Raw genomic sequence first — 19,001 nt, 5'->3', positions numbered from 1 at the left:
CCCAGTTGGATGCCACGCAGCCGCGTCCCCCTCGGTGGCCACATGAAACCCACTCACACGTCTACTCAAACACCACGTCCTCCCACGGACGCGCCCGCATGTGAAAACACCCCACGGGTGCGGAGCTGGGACAGCCCCCGAGGCAGCGCCGGGGCAGCTCCTCCTTGAACCTGCTTGGGGAAGGCGGGCGCCCCGGAGGCTGCTGGTCCCCTGCTTCCCGGAGCTCCAAAGCCAGAGCAGGAGCCACGCGCCGCCCTCTCACACACGGCGCCTGCAACATCACGTGGTGGGGCTCGGGCCACTTCTTGGAATCATATTAAATGTTGAAAGTACTAGAAATAAACAAATCCCGCCAGGACTGTTTACTCAGGGATTCATCTGATATGCTGCATCAATCCGGTCTTCAGCCACTTACGTAAAGCTCTATCACTCACACAAGACCGCCAACTAGTGGCCGGTGTTGCGGACACGGGCATGCAGTGACTCACCTGGGGACCTCTCGCGCTAACACATCTGTGAGACCCGCACACAAGTGTCCCATCCCCTGGGAACACGGAAGGCCCACAAGAGACAGAGAGAAACATCAAACCCACACAAACAGGGTCCCCATGACGGCCGTCCCATCACCCATGGAGGCCAGGGGCGGGGACTGGGCGGCCACAGGTGCACCTGGGAGGAGGCAGCGAGCTCTCACCCTCGGCTGTGTGCTGGGCATCCCTAGTGGCCTCCCCAGGCCCACTGTGGCTGCCAGCGTCCAGGCAGTTGGCCACGTCTGGCAGCAGAAAGGAACTGTCACAGGCAAGGTCCATGTAGTGGTAGAAACCAGGAATCAGGAAAGTGATGTTCTAGAAAACAAAAGGACATTTCAGAACCTGGTGAGAATCCTCACTGACCCACTGAACCATCCCTCCGTCCCATCTGGGCAGAGAATGAAGACAACGCCAGCAAGTCTCTGGACAAGGTTAGGAAAGACCCTGGTCAAACTCCTTCTGGCAGACCCGAAGCCCTGGACGCTCAACATGGAAATCAAAACTTGCTTCCCTTTCTCTTCACACCCTGACGAGACTGCGTCCACACACTCCCTGGAAGGACCTGGCGCCCCCAATGTTCCTGTGGGGAGCCCTTGTCCAAGAGTTACTCTAACTGCGTTTTCATTAACTTCAATTGAACTAAGTTTGACTTAATTTAACTAAAATTTATTTTACTTGTTTCTTAGTATTTCTATTAAAGAACAGAAAGGGACCTGTTTTGGGAGCCTCAAAAGAAGTTAAAGCTCTGGCTGGCTGGATGGAGTGCAGGGTTGGCTCCAGAAAGAGTGACAAGAGGGGACGGCTGCCTGTGGGGAACAAGGTGCTCAGTGGAAGGCTGTGGGGAACGCCAGACCTGCACCCACGTCTAGGAGCCAGTCCAGCCAGGTGCAGGGCCTGTGGCCAGGGGCGGGGGTGTCATTCAGGTGTCAAGAGCAACACATCACACAGCAGCCTCTCCTTCCTGCATGAACCACTCCCCCGCAGTCGAGTGGGGGCCCGTGCCCCCTCCTCAGAAGCCCTGGAGGACTGCTGAGACCACCCAAGGAAAGCCACTCCGAGGAAGCCTGAGATGCTCGCCTGCCCTCTGAGCCCAGCCCAATCCAAGGAAGAAGGTTCTAGAAACACCTTCCTCCCACCCTGACTCACAACGGACCCCAGGATGGTCAGAGGAGGTGTGGACAAGCCCCGGCCCATGGGTGTGGAGCGAATCCACACAGCTGTGACACACCCTCATCCAATAACTCAGACCCGATCTTGCTTGGGACAGGCTTTGGGGTGAGAGAGCCCCTTCCCTCTCCTGGGAGGGCACATGGCACCCAAAGGCTTTGGGGGTAGCCCAGGCGGGGTCATCAAGTATTCCCTGTGGGGTCCAGATAAATGGGCGCAGGCGGGGGAACAGGGCCGTGAGCAGAGGCCTCCCTCTCCGCGCCCGAGTTCCCGCGGGGAGAGCTGGCGAGCTGGGCTCGAGGATGCAGAAGCACAGGCCTAGGACAGGCCAAGACCGGCTTCCCCAAGGCGGGGCGGGGGAGAAACACCTTGCCCAGGAGCTCATCCTTTCCATAACCAAACAGCATCAGAGCAAAGCTGTGGTTGATGCCGTAGATGGTCCCGTCCGGCAGGAGGGTGATGAGCCCACTGATGGTGGAAAACACCCAGATGGAGGCCGAGTAGCCCCAGTCAGGGGCCGCCTCGCCGTCTGCTGCCTCCTCGCTGCCGGGTTCAGAGTTCAGCTTTAAGCTCAGAGGGAAGGTGGTACCATCCTTGGCTCTTCCAGCAGACCTCTGAATCCTGAGATTCTGAAAGAAAGACATACCACCGAGCTAACCACAGCACCTCCTGTGGCCCGAGCCTTGAGCCTTTGCTGCTTTAGATGTACGTCCACCCACGCCCATTGGCGGATGCCCCCCAAACACCTAACTCTCCACACTGCTCTTCCTTCCACTATCTCCCCGCACCACCCCTCTCTGCCCCAGGGAACGCAGAGCCCTGACCGGGAGCTGCGGCCGGGCCGGGGGCCCTGAGCGCAGAGCACACAGGGTCCATCAAGCAAGGCGCCAGCCCTGCGGGAGCAACACCAGCAAGTTCCTCCCTGCTGTCCACCCTGGACCACTGGTGCCCCCCAGCGCCCACCTCTGTAGGCGGCCTCAGCCCCTCAGCCCCGCCCTCTGTCCTCCAGCCTGGGGGGCAGTGGCTTCCCGTAGTTGCTGACCTCTGGGCGGCTTGCCCCCCCCCCCCACCCTCCGCCTCCTTAGCTCCTCTGTCACCCACGCAACCAAGTCCTCGCATCACGTTTCTCTGCTCAAATACTCGGGCGTATCCGGTCTCCCAAGCCAATCTGGACGGTGCAGCCTCTAACCAGAGGCTTTCTGGATCAGCTCCCTTCCTGGTCCCAAGACGGCAAGCTGGCCCAGGCCTCATGTCTACCCCTCACTCCATACCGCCTGCCCCCTTCTCAGGGTCCACCCGCAAGACACAAGACCTGCAGAGGCCCAAGGCCTGAACGGGGGGGAGCTCCCACTGCATCAGCACAGCGCTCTGACCAGGGGCAGAACTCAAGACCCCAGGCTCCCCGTGGTAAGGGTGCAGGCCAGACCCCAGGCCCCAGGGAGCCCTGAGGAAAGAGGGGGCAGGGTGTCTGTCTCCACCTGCTGCTGGGGGTGTGAGGCGGCTCCAGCGTGGGGCTGCTGGGAGGGTGCTTGCCGTCCTGGCACACACCTCTTGTGGCCACGTGCCTGGGGTGGGCAGAGGTTTGCTTACGTTCAGTTAAGCGTAAGAGGCTGCCAAATAGTCCCCTAAAGTGGTCGAACCAACTGATGCTCCAGAGCTCTGGGGTCCAAGTGGTCCCACTGCTTTAGAACAGAGTAAAGGACATAAAGAGAATAAGGTACGGGGGAGAGGTTTCCAATTGAGCTGGAAAGCCTAAAAATAGCAAAGCACCACCTCAGAGGGCTCAGCTCTTAGCCTAAGGCCAGTGGGAGAGCCAGGGAGCGCCTACAGGTGTCCCGAAAGAATCTGCTATTTCTTGCAGCAGCAGAGCCGACTTCAGCCCCAAATCGACCATCCGGCTGACCCTGCCGGTCGCTGGGATGTGACATCAGGTGAATTCCCAGCAACGTGATTGCTTGTGTGAGGGCTGCGTGCTAGCTGGTAAACGGAGCACCTGGAACTGGGAGGACCCAGACGAAAAGAGAACCTTCAGCCTCAAAGCTCCACTGCCCCCAGAGCTGCCGACTGACCTGCCTCCGTCTGACCAGCAGACCTGCCTCCGTCTGACCTGCAGTCCTGCCTTGGGGGGGAGACCTGCCACCTGCCAATTCCCCCTGCTCCTCTCAGCCCCCAGACCTGTCAATAAAGAGACCCCAGCAGGAGCTCCAGGGAGAGGGCCGAGGGGGCAGTCAGTCAGGGAGCCACGGAGGCTCTGAGCCTACGTCAAGACTGCAGAGCCCAGACACCTCTAAATGGAATCCGTCCCGTCATGTCCATGCACGGGCCACTCCTACTCTCAGGAAGCCCGGCCTCCATCTGCAGGCCAGGGGTTTGGGTCTAAGAACTTGATGCTCATCAGATAGAGACTCCAGCGGCCACAGGGCCCCAGCCATGGCCAGGCAGTGCAGGCGGTCGGGGGTCCTACCTTGGGGATGTGCTCGCCGGGCGGAGGGAGCTGCACAGAAGGGATAAGGTCTGTGATGCGCTGCCCGACCACTTCCTCCACAGACGTGAATCCATGCAGGTGGGCAAAGAGACCGTCACAGGACGTCACGGTTCCCTTGGAGAAAAAGCCAGCATTTTAAACCTTGTAATCAAAGTTTCTTGCGCGTCAGCTTTAAACCTCACCGAACTTCTGTGTCTTCAAGTTGAAGGCAAGGCTATCGGTGCTACCTCTCCCCCACAACCCGACCCCCACAAAGCGCAGCGGCACAGAGAACGCCGTCTTCCTCCTTCTGCCGGGCAGACCGAAACACGCATCTCTCCAGGCACCCGCAGAAGCCCATACCGCAACCACACCCACGCTTGCCTCTGAGGGCCGTCTGCACCTCAGCCACCACTCGGACAGATGTACGTGTTATCGCTTTATTGAAGTGTTGAAACAATCCTGTGAGTGTCAGGATTATATCCCAATTTTACAGGTGAGAGAACGGGGCCACAGGGAGACTGGGTTCCCTGCCCAAGTGCACACAGGTTGTCAGGGGGCTGCCGGGGGCCAACCCCCCAGAACCCCATGCCCTCTTTCTGCCCGAAGGCCCCGGTGGGGAGGCGACACGCAGCTGAGAAACAGACTCACGTTGCTCTGGAAAGCCACCCAGGCCGAGACCCTCTCCACGGGCTCCAGCACGACCACGCAGCAGAGGCCGTGCTCCTGCTTCACCCTCCGCATCCACACGGAGACCGGGATCTGCTCCCCACTGCGGCTCACGATGTCCACCTGGGGGCAGAGGGGCTCAGACCCGGCCAGAACCTGGCACGTGGGCGTTCCTGGCCGCTGCTCACCTGCCTCACGTTTCGGAAATAAACTAAAGTACAAACAAGGCTTCTGACACCTAACCTTACAGTCTCTGAGTGAATGAATGATCTATCGAAGAGTAGGTTTTTTCCATCCTCAGCCTCATGGTAACAAAGCAGGGGAAAGAGCGGTGTCTGTAACTTCTTAAAGAACAGACACCAATACATGCTGAACGTCTGAATTTTCTTCTAGGTAGTCGTCTCGTGGACGGGTAATTTTCTGGATGTAGTTGGTCCTATCTAACTCGTTTTGGTGCCTGAGGCTCAGGGCTCAGCATCTAACATGCAGGTCAGCCCATCAACGTCCAGCTTGGACACACACAGGAAGGCTCAAAGCTCCAGGGAAACCCTGCAGCCATGCCAGCCCCTCCAAGACCACCAAACAAGCAGGGCGTGGAGATGTGGATGGGAGACAACAGAACCGTGCGACTCCTCGGGAACCTGGTGTGGGCCCTGCAGGCTTGCAAGGCGGTCAAGGCTTCTCCCAACGCAGGAGTACTGGGGATGCGCCAGGCCAGCAGCAGTACCGTCTCTGTTCCCACACGGCCTCCCCCCGCCGCCCCAGGTGCTCCCCATGCCAAGGTTGAGGGCAGGACGGTGCCGGCAGTGACCATCGGCAGTCGAGAGGCCCACACTCACCACCGTGCCAAACACGACAGCAGCGTGGCCGTCGGCCTCCACGTGCTCCTCACTGAGGGCCCGCGCCACGTTGGAATCCGGCTTCAGGAAGAACTGTGTGAGCTTCTGGCCAATCAGGTCGTGGCTGCTGTACCCCAGGAGCCGGCAGGCTCTGTCGCTGGCCACCAGGATCTGAGGTCGCAGAGAGGAGGGCACCCGCGTCAGCAGCAGCTCCTCTGGCTCCCGGACAGCCGAGGGGAAGGCAGCGAGGAGGTGGTGCGGGGACAGCCCAGTGACCTGTCCTTCCCGCCACGTCCCGCGGCCGTCGAGCTCCCAGCAGAGCCGCCCCAGATCATCCGGCGTCTCAATCGCGTGGAAACAAGAATGACCACCAGCCAGTGCAGCAACGGCACTGAGACTGAAACCACCCACCCTTCACCCGCCGAGATGCACACACCACGTCGTGAAGACCAGGCGGGAGAGACGGGGATGCACGCCCCACGGCCTGCCCGCCTGACAGTCTCAGCTCTTTGCACACAAACGTGCATGATGCAAATGCATTTAATTCAAACACTGAATATCCAGGCCTATTGGAGCTGCGCCAGTGCTTGAGCAAAAGCATGAATAGGTAACGCGCTGCTTCCCTTTCCTTGAATCTCTGCCTTGATGAGAGGATTCAATGTTTCGACTGATTAACACGGAGGTAGGTTTCCAAAGTCCTCTCTCTTTTGCTACTATGTAGGTAGAACCAGCCCCTTTTCTCATTGCACCCGAAACACTCAAGTGCCTCTGTTTGAGGTTATAGGTTGAAGGCACAGACCCCAAACTCACGGCTGGGTCGCAAACCGAAGCACATACCTCTGTGGTCTTGGCGTCCACGGTGAACACGGCCTTGCTGGGGTTGCACACAGGGGCCGGGAGCGGAGGTGTGGACCACCCTGAGGACAAGCCCTGCAGCAGGGAGCAACAGGACGTGCTGCCCAGGGACCCTGCCAGGTCCGCCTGCGCAGGCGCAGTCAGCCAGTGCGATTTGCTTGTGCAAATATTTTGGGCAGCCAATGACGACAGACAGTAGGAGCTCCATCTGTCTTCTGGAAAGCAAAGGAAGGGACACTTTAAACCTTGCGTGGCTGCAACACACAAAACACACAGTCCCCACCTCTAGCTCCTGCAAAAGGGTCCAAGGATGAAATTGACCTGCAGGGTTGTGCATCTGAACGTTCCCCAGGGGCCACCTAGACAACCACCACACAGAAGCACAAAGGACCTAAACACTGTGCAAACAACCCTCTGAAGTCCCTTCCCACCCGCCCCTCCCAGGGGCATGCTCCCGTGTCCATCGGTCCAAGACCCACAGTCCCTCCGGCTGCTACCCCTCACCCGTCCCTGTGGAGTCTCCCAGACCCCAGAGCTCCCTGCTGTCTCACCACCTGCGCTGGGTCTCCCTCCTCCTTCACCCACAGGCTCACTCCCCACCGCGGCTCCAGAAAGTCAGTTCTCGGCAACATCGCCAGCGGCTCCCAAGTCCCAGCGGTCAACTCCCAGGCCTCGCCCCCCCCACCCCACGCCTCAGCAGTGCTGGGCCGGGAGGGCCGCTCCCCTCCTCCCAAACTGCCTGCCCTCAGCAGGGCACCCTCTGCCCTCCACCTTCTCACCTCTCAACACTGCAGGACCCCAGGCTCAGCCTCAGAACCTCCAACCATCCCTGGTGGCTTTATACACACTTCACACAGACGTGTGCTGATGGCCCCTGGGCTCCAGGTGCCGGCTCCCCCCTTTCCCAGCTCAGTGAATGTCAACTCCATCCTTCCAGCAGCTCAGAAAGCAAACAAGCGAACAGGACTCTTCCCTGCTCTCCACTCTGGGCCCTCAGAGGGGACGCCTGGCTTTCCCAGTCAGCGGGCCCACCCTGACCATCCTTTGAGGCTAGAAACCACATGGTCACCTGCCCGGGGCCTCCTCTTCCCAGGCAGCCAGTGCCAAGCTCAATCCAACCACCCTCGGGCCTCAGGACAAGCACTGAGGCGCCAGCTCTGCCTCTTCCTCCCACCCCTCGCCGGCCAGAGCCCCCGGCTGGAGCCCTCACTCCCGGGGCACCTGCCCACCTCACAGACCAGCGAGGCCACCGCCACAGCATCTGTCTCCTGAGCACAGCTGGCCCCTCCAGATCCTCCTACCCTCTCCCGGAGACCAGACCCGCCCCCGCTTCCCCTGCAGCCCTTTCCCCCAGCTCCAGCCACCTCCCCGTCATCCTAACAGGCTTCCCTGCGGTCCGGGCCTCCCACCCCCAACAAGCACCTGCCGGTGCCCAGGTACGCCCTCCGACGATAAGCCACCAAGGCGGAGCAGCGCCTTCCTCCTGGCTGGGTCTGGGCCCCGCAGGCACCAGCTGATGCAGAGAAATAAGGAAGGGGGGGCAGTGGCACCTCCCACTTCTCGGCCAACCCCGGGCACTGCTGCCCGCAAGCCCGTCTAACCCGTTAGCCTGCATCCTGCATCCGGGAGGAAAGCAGGAGCCTGGGCGCGGTCAGCCAGCATGCGCCGAACCCAGTGAATAAAACTGAGTTCTGGCTCGCGCAGCCCACCCGGCCCAGCCCGGCTGTCTCACACACCCCGGAGCGAGAAACCCTGACCCTGGACCGCAGGCCAATTCCAACCGCCGCCTGAAAAGGAGTTTCCTGCACAAGAATCACAGCAGAACAAACGTGGCAGGAGAGGGTCCTGCCGGCATTGCCTGAAACGAAGGCCTTTTCTCTGCAGGAGAAAAGGCTCCCTGAGTGGAGCCAAGCGTGGCCCCCACCTTCACACGCAAGGCGGACGCCCCTGGCGATAAGAAGGGCTGCTTACCGGACAGCGCCATCCTGCTCTGGCAGAGCTTCGACAGTCCGTTCCTTCTGCTCGGCTGTCTGTGGGCCAAGGACCAGGACTTGCTGGGCTCGGAGGCGGTCTGCACAGCAGGGCTCTCTGGCGGCACTGCCAGGGAGAGGCTCCCGCCCTGGCCCCGGCGGTCCTCTTCTGAGGCCATGGAGCCGCTGTCCTCCACCGGGAGCTGGTGGGCCAGCGGGACCATCGTCCACCGGAAAATGAAGTGAACGGATCAGCGTCTGCAAGGCAAGAACAAAGGCAGTTTAGCCAACTAATTCTTCACAAGGCTGAGCTCAGCTCAGCCCCAAAAGACTCATAGGCGCCCAAGAGCCATCCTGGGTCAGAGCCTACGAAGCAAGGATAGTCGGACGGAGAGAAGTGCATAGGAAGGGATGAGAAAGAGAGAAGGAGAGGGGGGAAAACCAGAACAGAGCGGGAAGGAGCCGTGAAGGACACTTTCCACTACAGTACAGATCCACCTCCAGGAAGCCCAGGCCAGGGGCCTTGATGAAGGAGGAGGCCAGGGCCAGGGCGACGTGCCCCTAGAGCCTACACCCCACTTCTGGATCACCTTCTGGGCATGCGGAACCCAGAGCTCCCGGCCAGAGGGCCTGGAGCCCACTCTCCAGACCTGCACCGGCCTCTTCCCCTCATCAGTCCTCCCATATTACAGCACCCACCGACCCAAGGACAGGCCGAGGAGCAGCCCTGCTCCAACGATAAGAAGGCAGAGGGAGACCAAGCTTCGACAGCAGGCCTCCCAACACAGGATGGACCTGGCAGCTGTCCCTTCCCATGCCACCACATTACAGCAAAGAACTCTAAGGAAGCCCAACCCACGCATCCCACCCTGGCTGCAAAGTCATCATAAAGATTCATCAGGGTAGGAGGGCAGTGCCTTTCACAGTGAACAGTCTGTGGGCTGATTTATCATTTTGCATACAGTGATAGCAATGTGGGGTCTCTGGTACGCTCATGCCCCAGGTCCCTCAGATGTTAACATTAGGGCCTGGCAATGCCCACCTAGGCTGCGCGCTGACCTCGGTGGTATGGGGGGCCCCCTAGGCAGAGGGAAAACTGGAGGTCCCACTAAGACCTGTGTGGAAGGATCATGACATCAAAACACGCCACAGAGCTACATAAACAAAGGTCATTGCAGGTAGAGGAACAAAAATAGCCAATAGAACATAGTCAATCTCAGAAACAGAGCGAAGGGACACTGGCACACAGTGAAGAGCAGTAGGGCACCGCCAGCATGTTCCCCGGCTCGGCGAGGCCCTGGACAGCACCTGACCTTCCAGTTCCAGTTTCCTCATGTGTCAGGTGTGATTGACAGTAATCCACACCCCATAATACTCGTGTGAGGATTCAGAGACCTAAGTTGGGGCTGGCATACTGTAAGTGCTTAATAACTGTGATCTGCTAGTTCTCAATGGAATTAGAATAATTAGTTTGGGGCAAAAGTGCATCCCTATGACTTTCCATGTGCAAAAATTAGTTCCAGATGAATTAAAGAACAAAAGTTCTAGGAAAAAAATAAGACTAAGAATATAGTGGACTGGATAACTCTTTGTGGCCCTTGCATTTTAGAACAACTAGGTCTCACCACGAATATGGTGGCCATGGCATCTGTGAGCTACCTGAAAGTAGGAGAAACTTCCAAAAGGTAAAAACAATACACATGAGCTGAAACCAGAACTGGGAGAGTGAGTCACCTCAAGAGACAAGAGAGTTACCCTTAGACTCCTAAAAGAAGCCAGGGACCCTTGAAGAGGGGCAGTGTGGCCCTAATTCAGTAGCACCCCCAAGATCCTGGCAAAAGCAATCCTCTCAGAAACAAAGCATCCTAAATAGAGGCCTGAGATTTTCCAAAGATTAAGATTAACCAAATATGCTCTCTTTCAATTAAACAGATAAGAAAACAAAATACCATGAGTGAAAGTCTGCAGAAAAATCAAACAACAAAGTCATTTACACAAGAAGACTAAATGGTAGAAATAACTGCAAATGTGTTTAAAACTATAAAAGATGGAGTCTTTTGCTCACAAAAGTGAGCAAACAAGAGTTTCTCAAAATAACTAGGAAGATATTGAAAGAATCAAACCAGCTTTTCGGAAATTAATTTTTTTTTTTTTTTTTTTTTTTTTTTTTGCGGTACGCGGGCCTCTCACTGTTGTGGCCTCTCCCGTCGCGGAGCACAGGCTCCGGATGCACAGGCCCAGCGGCCATGGCTCACGGGCCCAGCCGCTCCGCGGCATGTGGGATCTTCCCGGACCGGGGCAGGAACCCGTGTCCCCTGCATCGGCAGGCGGACTCCCAACCACTGCGCCACCAGGGAAGCCCGGAAATTAATTTTTTTTTAAACCAGTAGAGCTTAAGTTCAGTAGAACTGGAAGGTTGTAGGAAACAGAGATTTTGCTCTTAAAGGTTGTGCACAGACTCTCACACACTCTGAAATCCAGCACAGAGGCCGTGGTTTCAAAGGAGCCTGGGTCAACCCACTTGTTGATCTTAGAGAGCCTCCTGGAAAGGCAGGGGCAGCTGCGGCTCACCCTGGGGACTGGGACACTGGCTGCAGCCATTTCTGTGATTGTGTTCCACAGTGCTGACACCAGGGCTGGTGGGTACAATTTTGGAATCCTCCCTCTAGCCTAGTAGCACCAGGTGCTCTGTCCATCCCACCAGCGTGCCCACAGCCACTTCACGTGGCTGGGCCTCACAAGCAGCTGGGCTGGGGCCCAGTTCCACACAGCAGCACACCCACAGCAGCGGGCCCCACCACAAAAGAAGGGTGCACGCAGCCCACATAGGGAGCACCCCTGAAGCATCTGGCTCTGGTGGCCAGAGGGGAGTGTGCTGCTGAGTCCCACAGGACACCTCTCACATAAGGCCACTTCTCCAAGGCTGGGAGACATAACCAACCTACCTAAAACAAAGAAATGAAGATTAGCAAAATCAAGAGACAGAGGAATATATTCCAAATGAAAAACCTCAGAGAAAGGACTAAATGGATATGAGTAATCCACCTGATAAAAGACTCGAAGGTAATGATCATAAAGATGCCCACAGGATTCAGGAGGAGAACGGATGAGCACAGTGAGAAGTTCAACAAAGAGTTAGAAAATATACAGAAGAACCAATCAGAACTAAAGAATACAATAAATGAAAAAATACACTAGAAGGAATCAACAGTAGATTAGATGACAGAGGAACAGATCAGCGATCTGGAAGACAGAGTAGTAGAAATCACCCAAGCTGAACAGAAAAAATAAAAAAGAATTAATAAAAATGAGAATAGTTTCAGGGACCTCTGGAACAACTACAAGCATACTAACATTCAAATTAGAGGGGTTCCAGAAAGAGAAGGGAGAGAGAAAGGGCAGAGAACTTATTTGAAAAAATAATAGCAGAAAAATTCTTCAACCTGGGGAAGGAAACAGACATCCAGGTCCAGGAAGCATAGAAAGCCCCAAAAAAGATGAACACAAAGAGGTACACACTGTAATTAAAAGACACACTGTAATTAAAATGTCAAAAGTTAAAGATAAATAGAAAATCTTAAAAGCAGCAAGAGAAAAACCATTGGTTACATACAAAGGAATTCCCAGAAGACCATCAGGTGACTTTTCAGCAGAAATTCTGCAGGCCAGAAGGGAGCAGCACCATATATTCAAAGTGATGAAAGGAAAAAACCTACAACCGAGAATACTCTACTTGGCAAGGCTAACATTCAGATTTGAAGGAGAGATAAGGCGTTTTACAGACAAGCAAAAGCTAAGCAAGTTCAGCACCACTAAACCAGCCTTACAGAAATGTTACAGGGACTTCCCTAAACAGAAGAGAAAAGGCCACAACTAGACATTTTTAAACTGTGAAAGAAAAAAAATCCCAGTGGTAAAGGCAGTGGATCAACCACTTAGAAAGCTGGTAGAAAGGTTGAAAGACAGAAGTAGTAAAATCACCTACACCTATAATAAGTAGTTAAGGGACACACAAAATACAAGATGTGAAATACGACATCAGTAATGTAAAATGTGGCATGGGGAGGGAATAAAATGGAGGGCTTTTAGAATGCACTTGAACTTAAGCAACTATCAACTTAACATAATCACATATACATATAGGTTGTTATATATGAATCTCATGACGATCACAAACAAAAAACCCTATAATACATAAACAAAAAGAAAGAAATTGAAACATAACACTAAAGATAGTCACAAAAATCACAAGGTAAGAGAGCAAGAGAAGAGGAAAGAAACAGAGAAGCACTACAAAAACAATCAGAAAACAATTAACAAAATGGCAATAAGTACATACCTATGAATAATTATTTTAAATGTAAATGGACCAAATGCTCCAATCAAAAAACATAAAGTGGCTGAATGAATGAAAAAACAAGATCCATATATATGCTGCCTACAAGAGACTCACTCCAGATCTAAAGACACTCACAGACAGAAGTGAAGGAGCAAGAAAAAGGTATTTCATGCAAATGGAAATTTAAAAAAGCTAGGGTAGAAATACTTATATCAGATAAGATAAACTTTAAAACAAAGACTGTAACAAGAGGCAAAGAAGGGCATTACAAAATGATAAAGTGACTCAATCCAACAGGAAGATATAACACTTGTAAATATATATATACCCAATCTAGGAGTACCTAAATACATAAAGCAAATATTAACAGACATAAAGGGAGATAAATAGGTGGTAACATAATAACAGCAGAGGACTTTAACACCCCCAGTCACATCAATGGACAGATCATCCAGACAGAAAATCAATAAGGAAACACTGGCCTTAAATGACACATTAGATCAGACTGACTTAATAGACATATGGAGAACACTTCATCCAAAAACAGCACAATACGCATTCTTTTCAAGTGCACATGGAACATTCTCCAGGATAGATCACATGAAAGGCCACAAACACACCTCAGTAAATTTAAGAAGACTGAAATCATATCAAGCATCTTTTCTGACCACAACATCATGAAATGAAAAATGAATTACAAGAAAAAAAAAGGAAAAACACAAACATGTGGAGGCTAAGCAGCCTACTTAACAACCAATGGATCAATAAAGGAATCAAAGAGGAAATGAAAGAAGAAAAAAAAAACCTCAAGACAAATGAAAACAGAAACACAATGAGCCAAAATCTATGGGACACAGCAAAAGCAGTTCCAAGAGGGAAGATTATAGTAATTCACGTTTACCTCAACAAACAAGAAAAATCTTAAATAAACAATCTAACATTACACCTAAAGGAAACAGAATAAGAAGAACAAAGCCCAAAGTTAGTAGAAGGAAAGAAATAATAAAGATCAAAGTGGAAACAGAGATAAAAAATTAACAAGATCAATGAAACTAAGAGCTGGTTCTTTCAAAAGATTAAACAAAACTTATAAACCTTTAGCCAGATTCATCAAGGAAAAAAAAAAAGAGAGGGTACAGATAAATAAACTCAGAAATGAAACAGGAGTTACAACTGACACCACAGAAATACAAAGGACCATAAGAGATTACTATAAAAAATTATACACCAACAAATTGGACAATCTAGAAGAAAGGGATAAATTCCTAGAAACATACAATGTTCCAAGTGACTGAATCAGGAAGAAATAGAAATCTGTACAGACTGATTACTGGTAGTGAAACTGCATCAGTAATCAGAACACTCCCAACAAACAAAACACCAGGACCAGATGGCTTCACAGGTGAATTCTACCAAGAAGAGTCAATACCTATCTTCTTCAAACTATTCCAAAAAATTGAAAAGCAAGAATTACTCCCAAATTCATTCTACAAGGCCAGCATTACCCTGATACCAAAACCAGACAAAGACACTACAAAAACAACCACAGGCCAATATCCCTGACAAACACAGATGCAAAAATCCTCAACAAAATACCAGCAAACTGAATTCAACAATACATTGAAAGGATCATGCACCATGAGCAGGTGAGATTTATCCCAGAGATGCAAGGGTGGTTCAGTATCTGCAGATCAATCAACATGATACACCACATTAACAAGACAAAAGATTAAAATCCTACAATCATCTTAATAGATGCAGAAAAAACATTTGACAAAATCCAATTTCCATTTATGACAAAAAATTTTAACAAAGTGGGTATACTGGGAATATACCTCAACATAATAAAGGTCACATATGACAAAACCACACCTAATGTCATATTTAATGGTGAAAAGTTGAAAGCTTTTCGTCTAAGATTGGGAAGAAGACAAGGATGCCTACTCTCACCACTTTTATTCAACATAGTATTAGAAGTCCAAGCCTAAGCAATCAGACAAGAAAAAGAAACAAAAGGTATTCAAACTGGAATGGAAGAATTAAAATTGTCACTATTTGCAGATGACATGACACTATATATTAAAAACCTTAAAGATCCCACCAAAAAACCATTAAAACTAACAAGTGAATTCAGTAAGTTTACAGGATACAAAATTATATAGACATACATATATATATACACACATATGATCGAATATTACTCCGTCAAAAAAAGAATGAAATCTTGCCATTTGCAACAACATGGAAGGATCTAGATGTTATTATGCTAAGCAAAATAAGTCAGAGAAAGACAAATACCAGATGATTTCACTTATATGTGGCTCTAAAAAAACAAAACAGAAAGACTCATAAGTACAGAGAAAAAACCTGGTGGCGGCCAGAAGGGAGGTAGCTGGGGGGATTAGTGAAATAGGTGAGGGAGATTAAGAGGTACAAACTCCCAGTTATACCATTAGTAAGTCACAGGGATGTAATGTAGGGAATATAGTCAACAGTATTGTAATAATTTTGTATGATGACAGATGGTTACTAAACTTATTGTGGAGATCATTTCCTAAAGTATATAATTGTCAAACCACTATGTTGTACACCTGAAACCAATACTGTATGCCAACTATATTTCAATTTTAAAAAAGGAAAAGAAAAAGAAAAATGGGCAATAGATAGAAACAAGAATTTCACAAGAGAAAATCCTATAAACCTATGATAAGAAGCTTAACTTTACTGGCATAATCATGACAATTTTACACCTACTAAATCAGCAAAAATTAAGACCTAAAAATTCTAATACCAAATGTTGATAAAGATGTGGATCAATGGGAAGGCTAACAAATTAATATAATCTCTTTAGAAAACAATTTAAGTCAAACATTCTCCTCTGACAGTACTTTCCACTCTTAGATTTATATTCTATAGATATTCTTACACATAGGTAGCAAGTCACACTCAAGAACGTTCAGGGCTGTATGGTTCATAACGGCAAAAGAAAAAAGAAAAGAAAAAACCTAAACATTTAGCAATTAGAAAATAGATTTAAAATCCTGGTATATTCATGCTATGAATTATAGCAATGAAAACAAATTCTATACACACAAGGATAAATGTTAGCAATATAAGTGGAAAAAACCAAGTTATGAAAGACTATCGGCAATAGGATTCCCTTTCTATCATACCCCCCTCATCTAAGTATATTGTTTAGGGGTACACAGTTACGTGACAAACCCAAACTTCAGGCAGGAGATGTCCTATGAGGGTCCAGCAGCGAGCTGCAATGAGGGAGGGCACAATGGCACAGGGTCTCCCAGTTCCTAATTTGGGTGGTGAGTTTAAACACGTTCATTTTACTGTTTTGATTTGTGACTCATATTGCAAATGAATCAACTAGTATATACTGGAAAATTGAGATGTTTTACATGTACACGTTTATATCCCACACGGGACCCTAAAATGAAATAGCTGGCTATGAACCAAATGGTGAGTAGGAAGCAAGAAAGAAGCGAAATAATAAACTTATTAGAATGTGTTGCTCTCCTTCAAGTTGCAACATTTAAATGTCACAGGTTGATATTCCCTTCTTTAAGCATCTCAATGCACTAATTATTCTGCAATAACTAACAACAACATGATCATATTTCAGTTTTCCACTTCTATAACCAGCCTATAGACAAAGCCCAGAAGACTTGATTACAACTTCAGACTACACAGTAAGTGCTATAAAACTTTACTTTGTAAAAGAAAGTAATAAAACTCTTCAGAATACATTGTAAATATTACAAAAGTTTACTTTGTATAATAAAACTGACAAGAAACAGGGAGAGGAAGGAAGGAAATGCGGAGAAAGGAGGAGGGAACAAAATGTTTTGTCCTTCCTGGGGGGAAGTAAATAGTGTCTAAAGTTGATAAATTAAGAAATGGACACAGAAAAGACAATCCGTTTTCCCTTGGTGCCTCCTGTGCTGTTCACAGTCTGCCGAGCTAGTTCAGCATTGCACAGCACATTCAGGCCACAGCCCCAGGCTGGCCCCTGAGAGCACAGACCCTAGCTTCACACAGCCTTACATCTCTTCCTTTTTTACAAGTTCAGTTTTGACTCAGGCCTAATCCAGGACTAGGTTTTTAGAACAGGTGTTGTTTTTTTGCTGTGTGTGTGTTTTCTTTTTTTTGGGGGGGGGGGGTATTATTTTGTTTTGTTTTGTAGCCACTCTGAGCAGAAGATGTGGGAAGCTGGACCCAGAGAGCAGCTGATGGTGCTTCAGAGCAATCCTACTCCCGTTGCTAGTTTTGATTCCAGAAGGTGTAAGTGACACTCCCCACCCCCCACCAAACAGAAGGAGAGGTTTGCAGGGAGCTTCTGGAATAGTACTCCTTGCTCTTATGGGTGAACTTCTGGAGGCCACCGACTTTCTCCCACTAGAACAAACGCTAGGAAGCAAATAGCTCCAAATGCTCCCACCACTGCTATACAACCGAGAGCAGAACCAGCCTCAGGATGAAGCTAACACGGTGGTGAGCAGAGCTGAAAATGGCAAGATGTCATTTCGAACGACTGGATGAACCTACCATAAAACATGCCTTTCTCTGGACTTTAGGCTTGGGGGCCAATAACTTCACTCACCGTCAGACCCATTTTGAGACTATCTCTCTGTTTCTTGCATCAAGGAATCCTACAGAGTATCCAGGATGATGGCTGCTGTGAGGGAGGGTGTAAGCAAAGGGCACCTCTCAGACCTGAAAGGTCCTCAAAGGCATCCTGGAGGAGGCACCAGCAGGGCTGAGCCCAGCAAGGTAGAGTAAAGAAGCCTCCCAGGCAGAACCACAGTAAGTGAAAGATTCCCACAGAGCCCTTGGGGAGGAGTTCAGCGCACAGGAGTCGGTGGGGATGGGCCTGGAGAAGCTGGTTGGGATTCCCAGGGCCTCCTATGCCGGCGCAAGCAGTATGGATCTTATCTAGAGGTCTATGCTTGTAAGTCACCTGACCAGTGGGGGAGGAGGGGGGAGTTACAGTCACCCAGGCAAAAAATTATAAGGTCTTAACTTAAAGCAACACCAGAAAGACGGAGAGGGAAAGCCACAAGAGAAATTAGACATAGAATTGATATAGGATTACTGGGCGAGACGTGGAAGGTAAGGAATAAAAGTCATCAAGACCGCATCCCAAGGCCTCGGCCCTTGTCTAGGAAAAGAAACACTGGTGAGGAGGTTAAAGATAAAGCCCAGGTGTGTAGTGGGGACGTCAGGAAGCATGGACACGGCGCTACAGCCCATGGCTCGCCCCACAAACGTCTACTGAGAAGCTCCTACGTGCCGGGCACCGTGAGCGGGCACCGTGAGCTGAGAGCGAGACGCGGTCTGCCTCCTCCTGGCCCCCTTCCAGTAGGGGGACAAGGCACACACAGTCGCTCTAGGGTCGAGGACGGAGCGCCAGGTGGGGCCAGGCCGAGCCCAAGACCCCGAGGCGCGCAGAGAGAAGGGCGCGGGCGCGGCCGGCGGCAAACGGCCGCAGGGCGGCAAGCGGACGGGCACGCGGGCGGCGCGGGGTGGCGGGCCGGCTCCCCCTGTGCGGGTAGCTCACCTGAGGCCGCAGAGAGTCACGCGCCGACCTCCCAACACCCGCCGGGAGGGAGCCCACCCGCGCCTCTAGCCCCACCGACCAATGGCAGAGCGACCGATGCCGACTGACAGTACTCACGGGCCAACCGCTAGCGCCTGTGGGCGGGGACGCAGCGAGCCCGGGAGGAGACGCCCGCGCTAACGGTTGCTAGGGACGCACCGGAGTCTGTCTAAGGCGCCTCGGAGGAGCCAAAAGAGACAGGGCCTCCACCAGCACGGACCGCGGACGCCTTTTCCTCTGGTCTCAGGAAGGGTGAGCAGCGCGGAGCTCGCCCCTCGGAGACCTCGACCTGAAGGCGGGGAGCGCAGGGCTGCTCCCTCACGGCCCACGATGCCCGCGGAGCCGGGGGCCAACGTGGGCTGCGGCGCCCTCAGTGGCCGGGTCGGCGTCCCGGGCCCCGAGCGGCTCTCCCGGCACTTCGGGCGGACCCGGTAGCGGACAGGCCCCGGGCCCGAAACGAGCGCGGGCGCCCTGCGCTAAGCGTTGACTGGAAGTGGCCCCTTCACACGGGCTCAGTCCGCGCGGCGACGCCGGAACAATGTCGGCACATTGTGCAG

The 19,001-nt window shown here is 51.6% G+C and overlaps 1 protein-coding gene across 1 annotated transcript in view; it reads right to left on the bottom strand.

The window, feature by feature from the left end:
• PASK (PAS domain containing serine/threonine kinase) overlaps positions 1–18,690 on the bottom strand; it is a 39,063-nt gene extending 20,373 nt beyond the window's left edge. Inside the window, exons 1-8 of the mRNA XM_060015782.1 lie at positions 18,604–18,690; positions 8,496–8,752; positions 6,507–6,739; positions 5,670–5,840; positions 4,813–4,953; positions 4,162–4,296; positions 2,066–2,326; positions 695–845 (exon numbers count right to left, since the gene is read on the bottom strand). Coding sequence (XP_059871765.1) covers positions 695–845; positions 2,066–2,326; positions 4,162–4,296; positions 4,813–4,953; positions 5,670–5,840; positions 6,507–6,739; positions 8,496–8,718 — 1,315 coding nt within the window. The 5' untranslated portion in view covers positions 8,719–8,752; positions 18,604–18,690. The remainder of the gene's footprint in view (positions 1–694; positions 846–2,065; positions 2,327–4,161; positions 4,297–4,812; positions 4,954–5,669; positions 5,841–6,506; positions 6,740–8,495; positions 8,753–18,603) is intronic.
• Between the last annotated feature and the right edge of the window lie 311 nt (positions 18,691–19,001).

Source organism: Delphinus delphis, chromosome 7 (assembly GCF_949987515.2).
Source record: "Delphinus delphis chromosome 7, mDelDel1.2, whole genome shotgun sequence".
Classification (NCBI taxonomy): Eukaryota; Metazoa; Chordata; class Mammalia; order Artiodactyla; family Delphinidae; genus Delphinus; species Delphinus delphis.
This window is presented reverse-complemented; position numbering and strand designations above follow the sequence as displayed.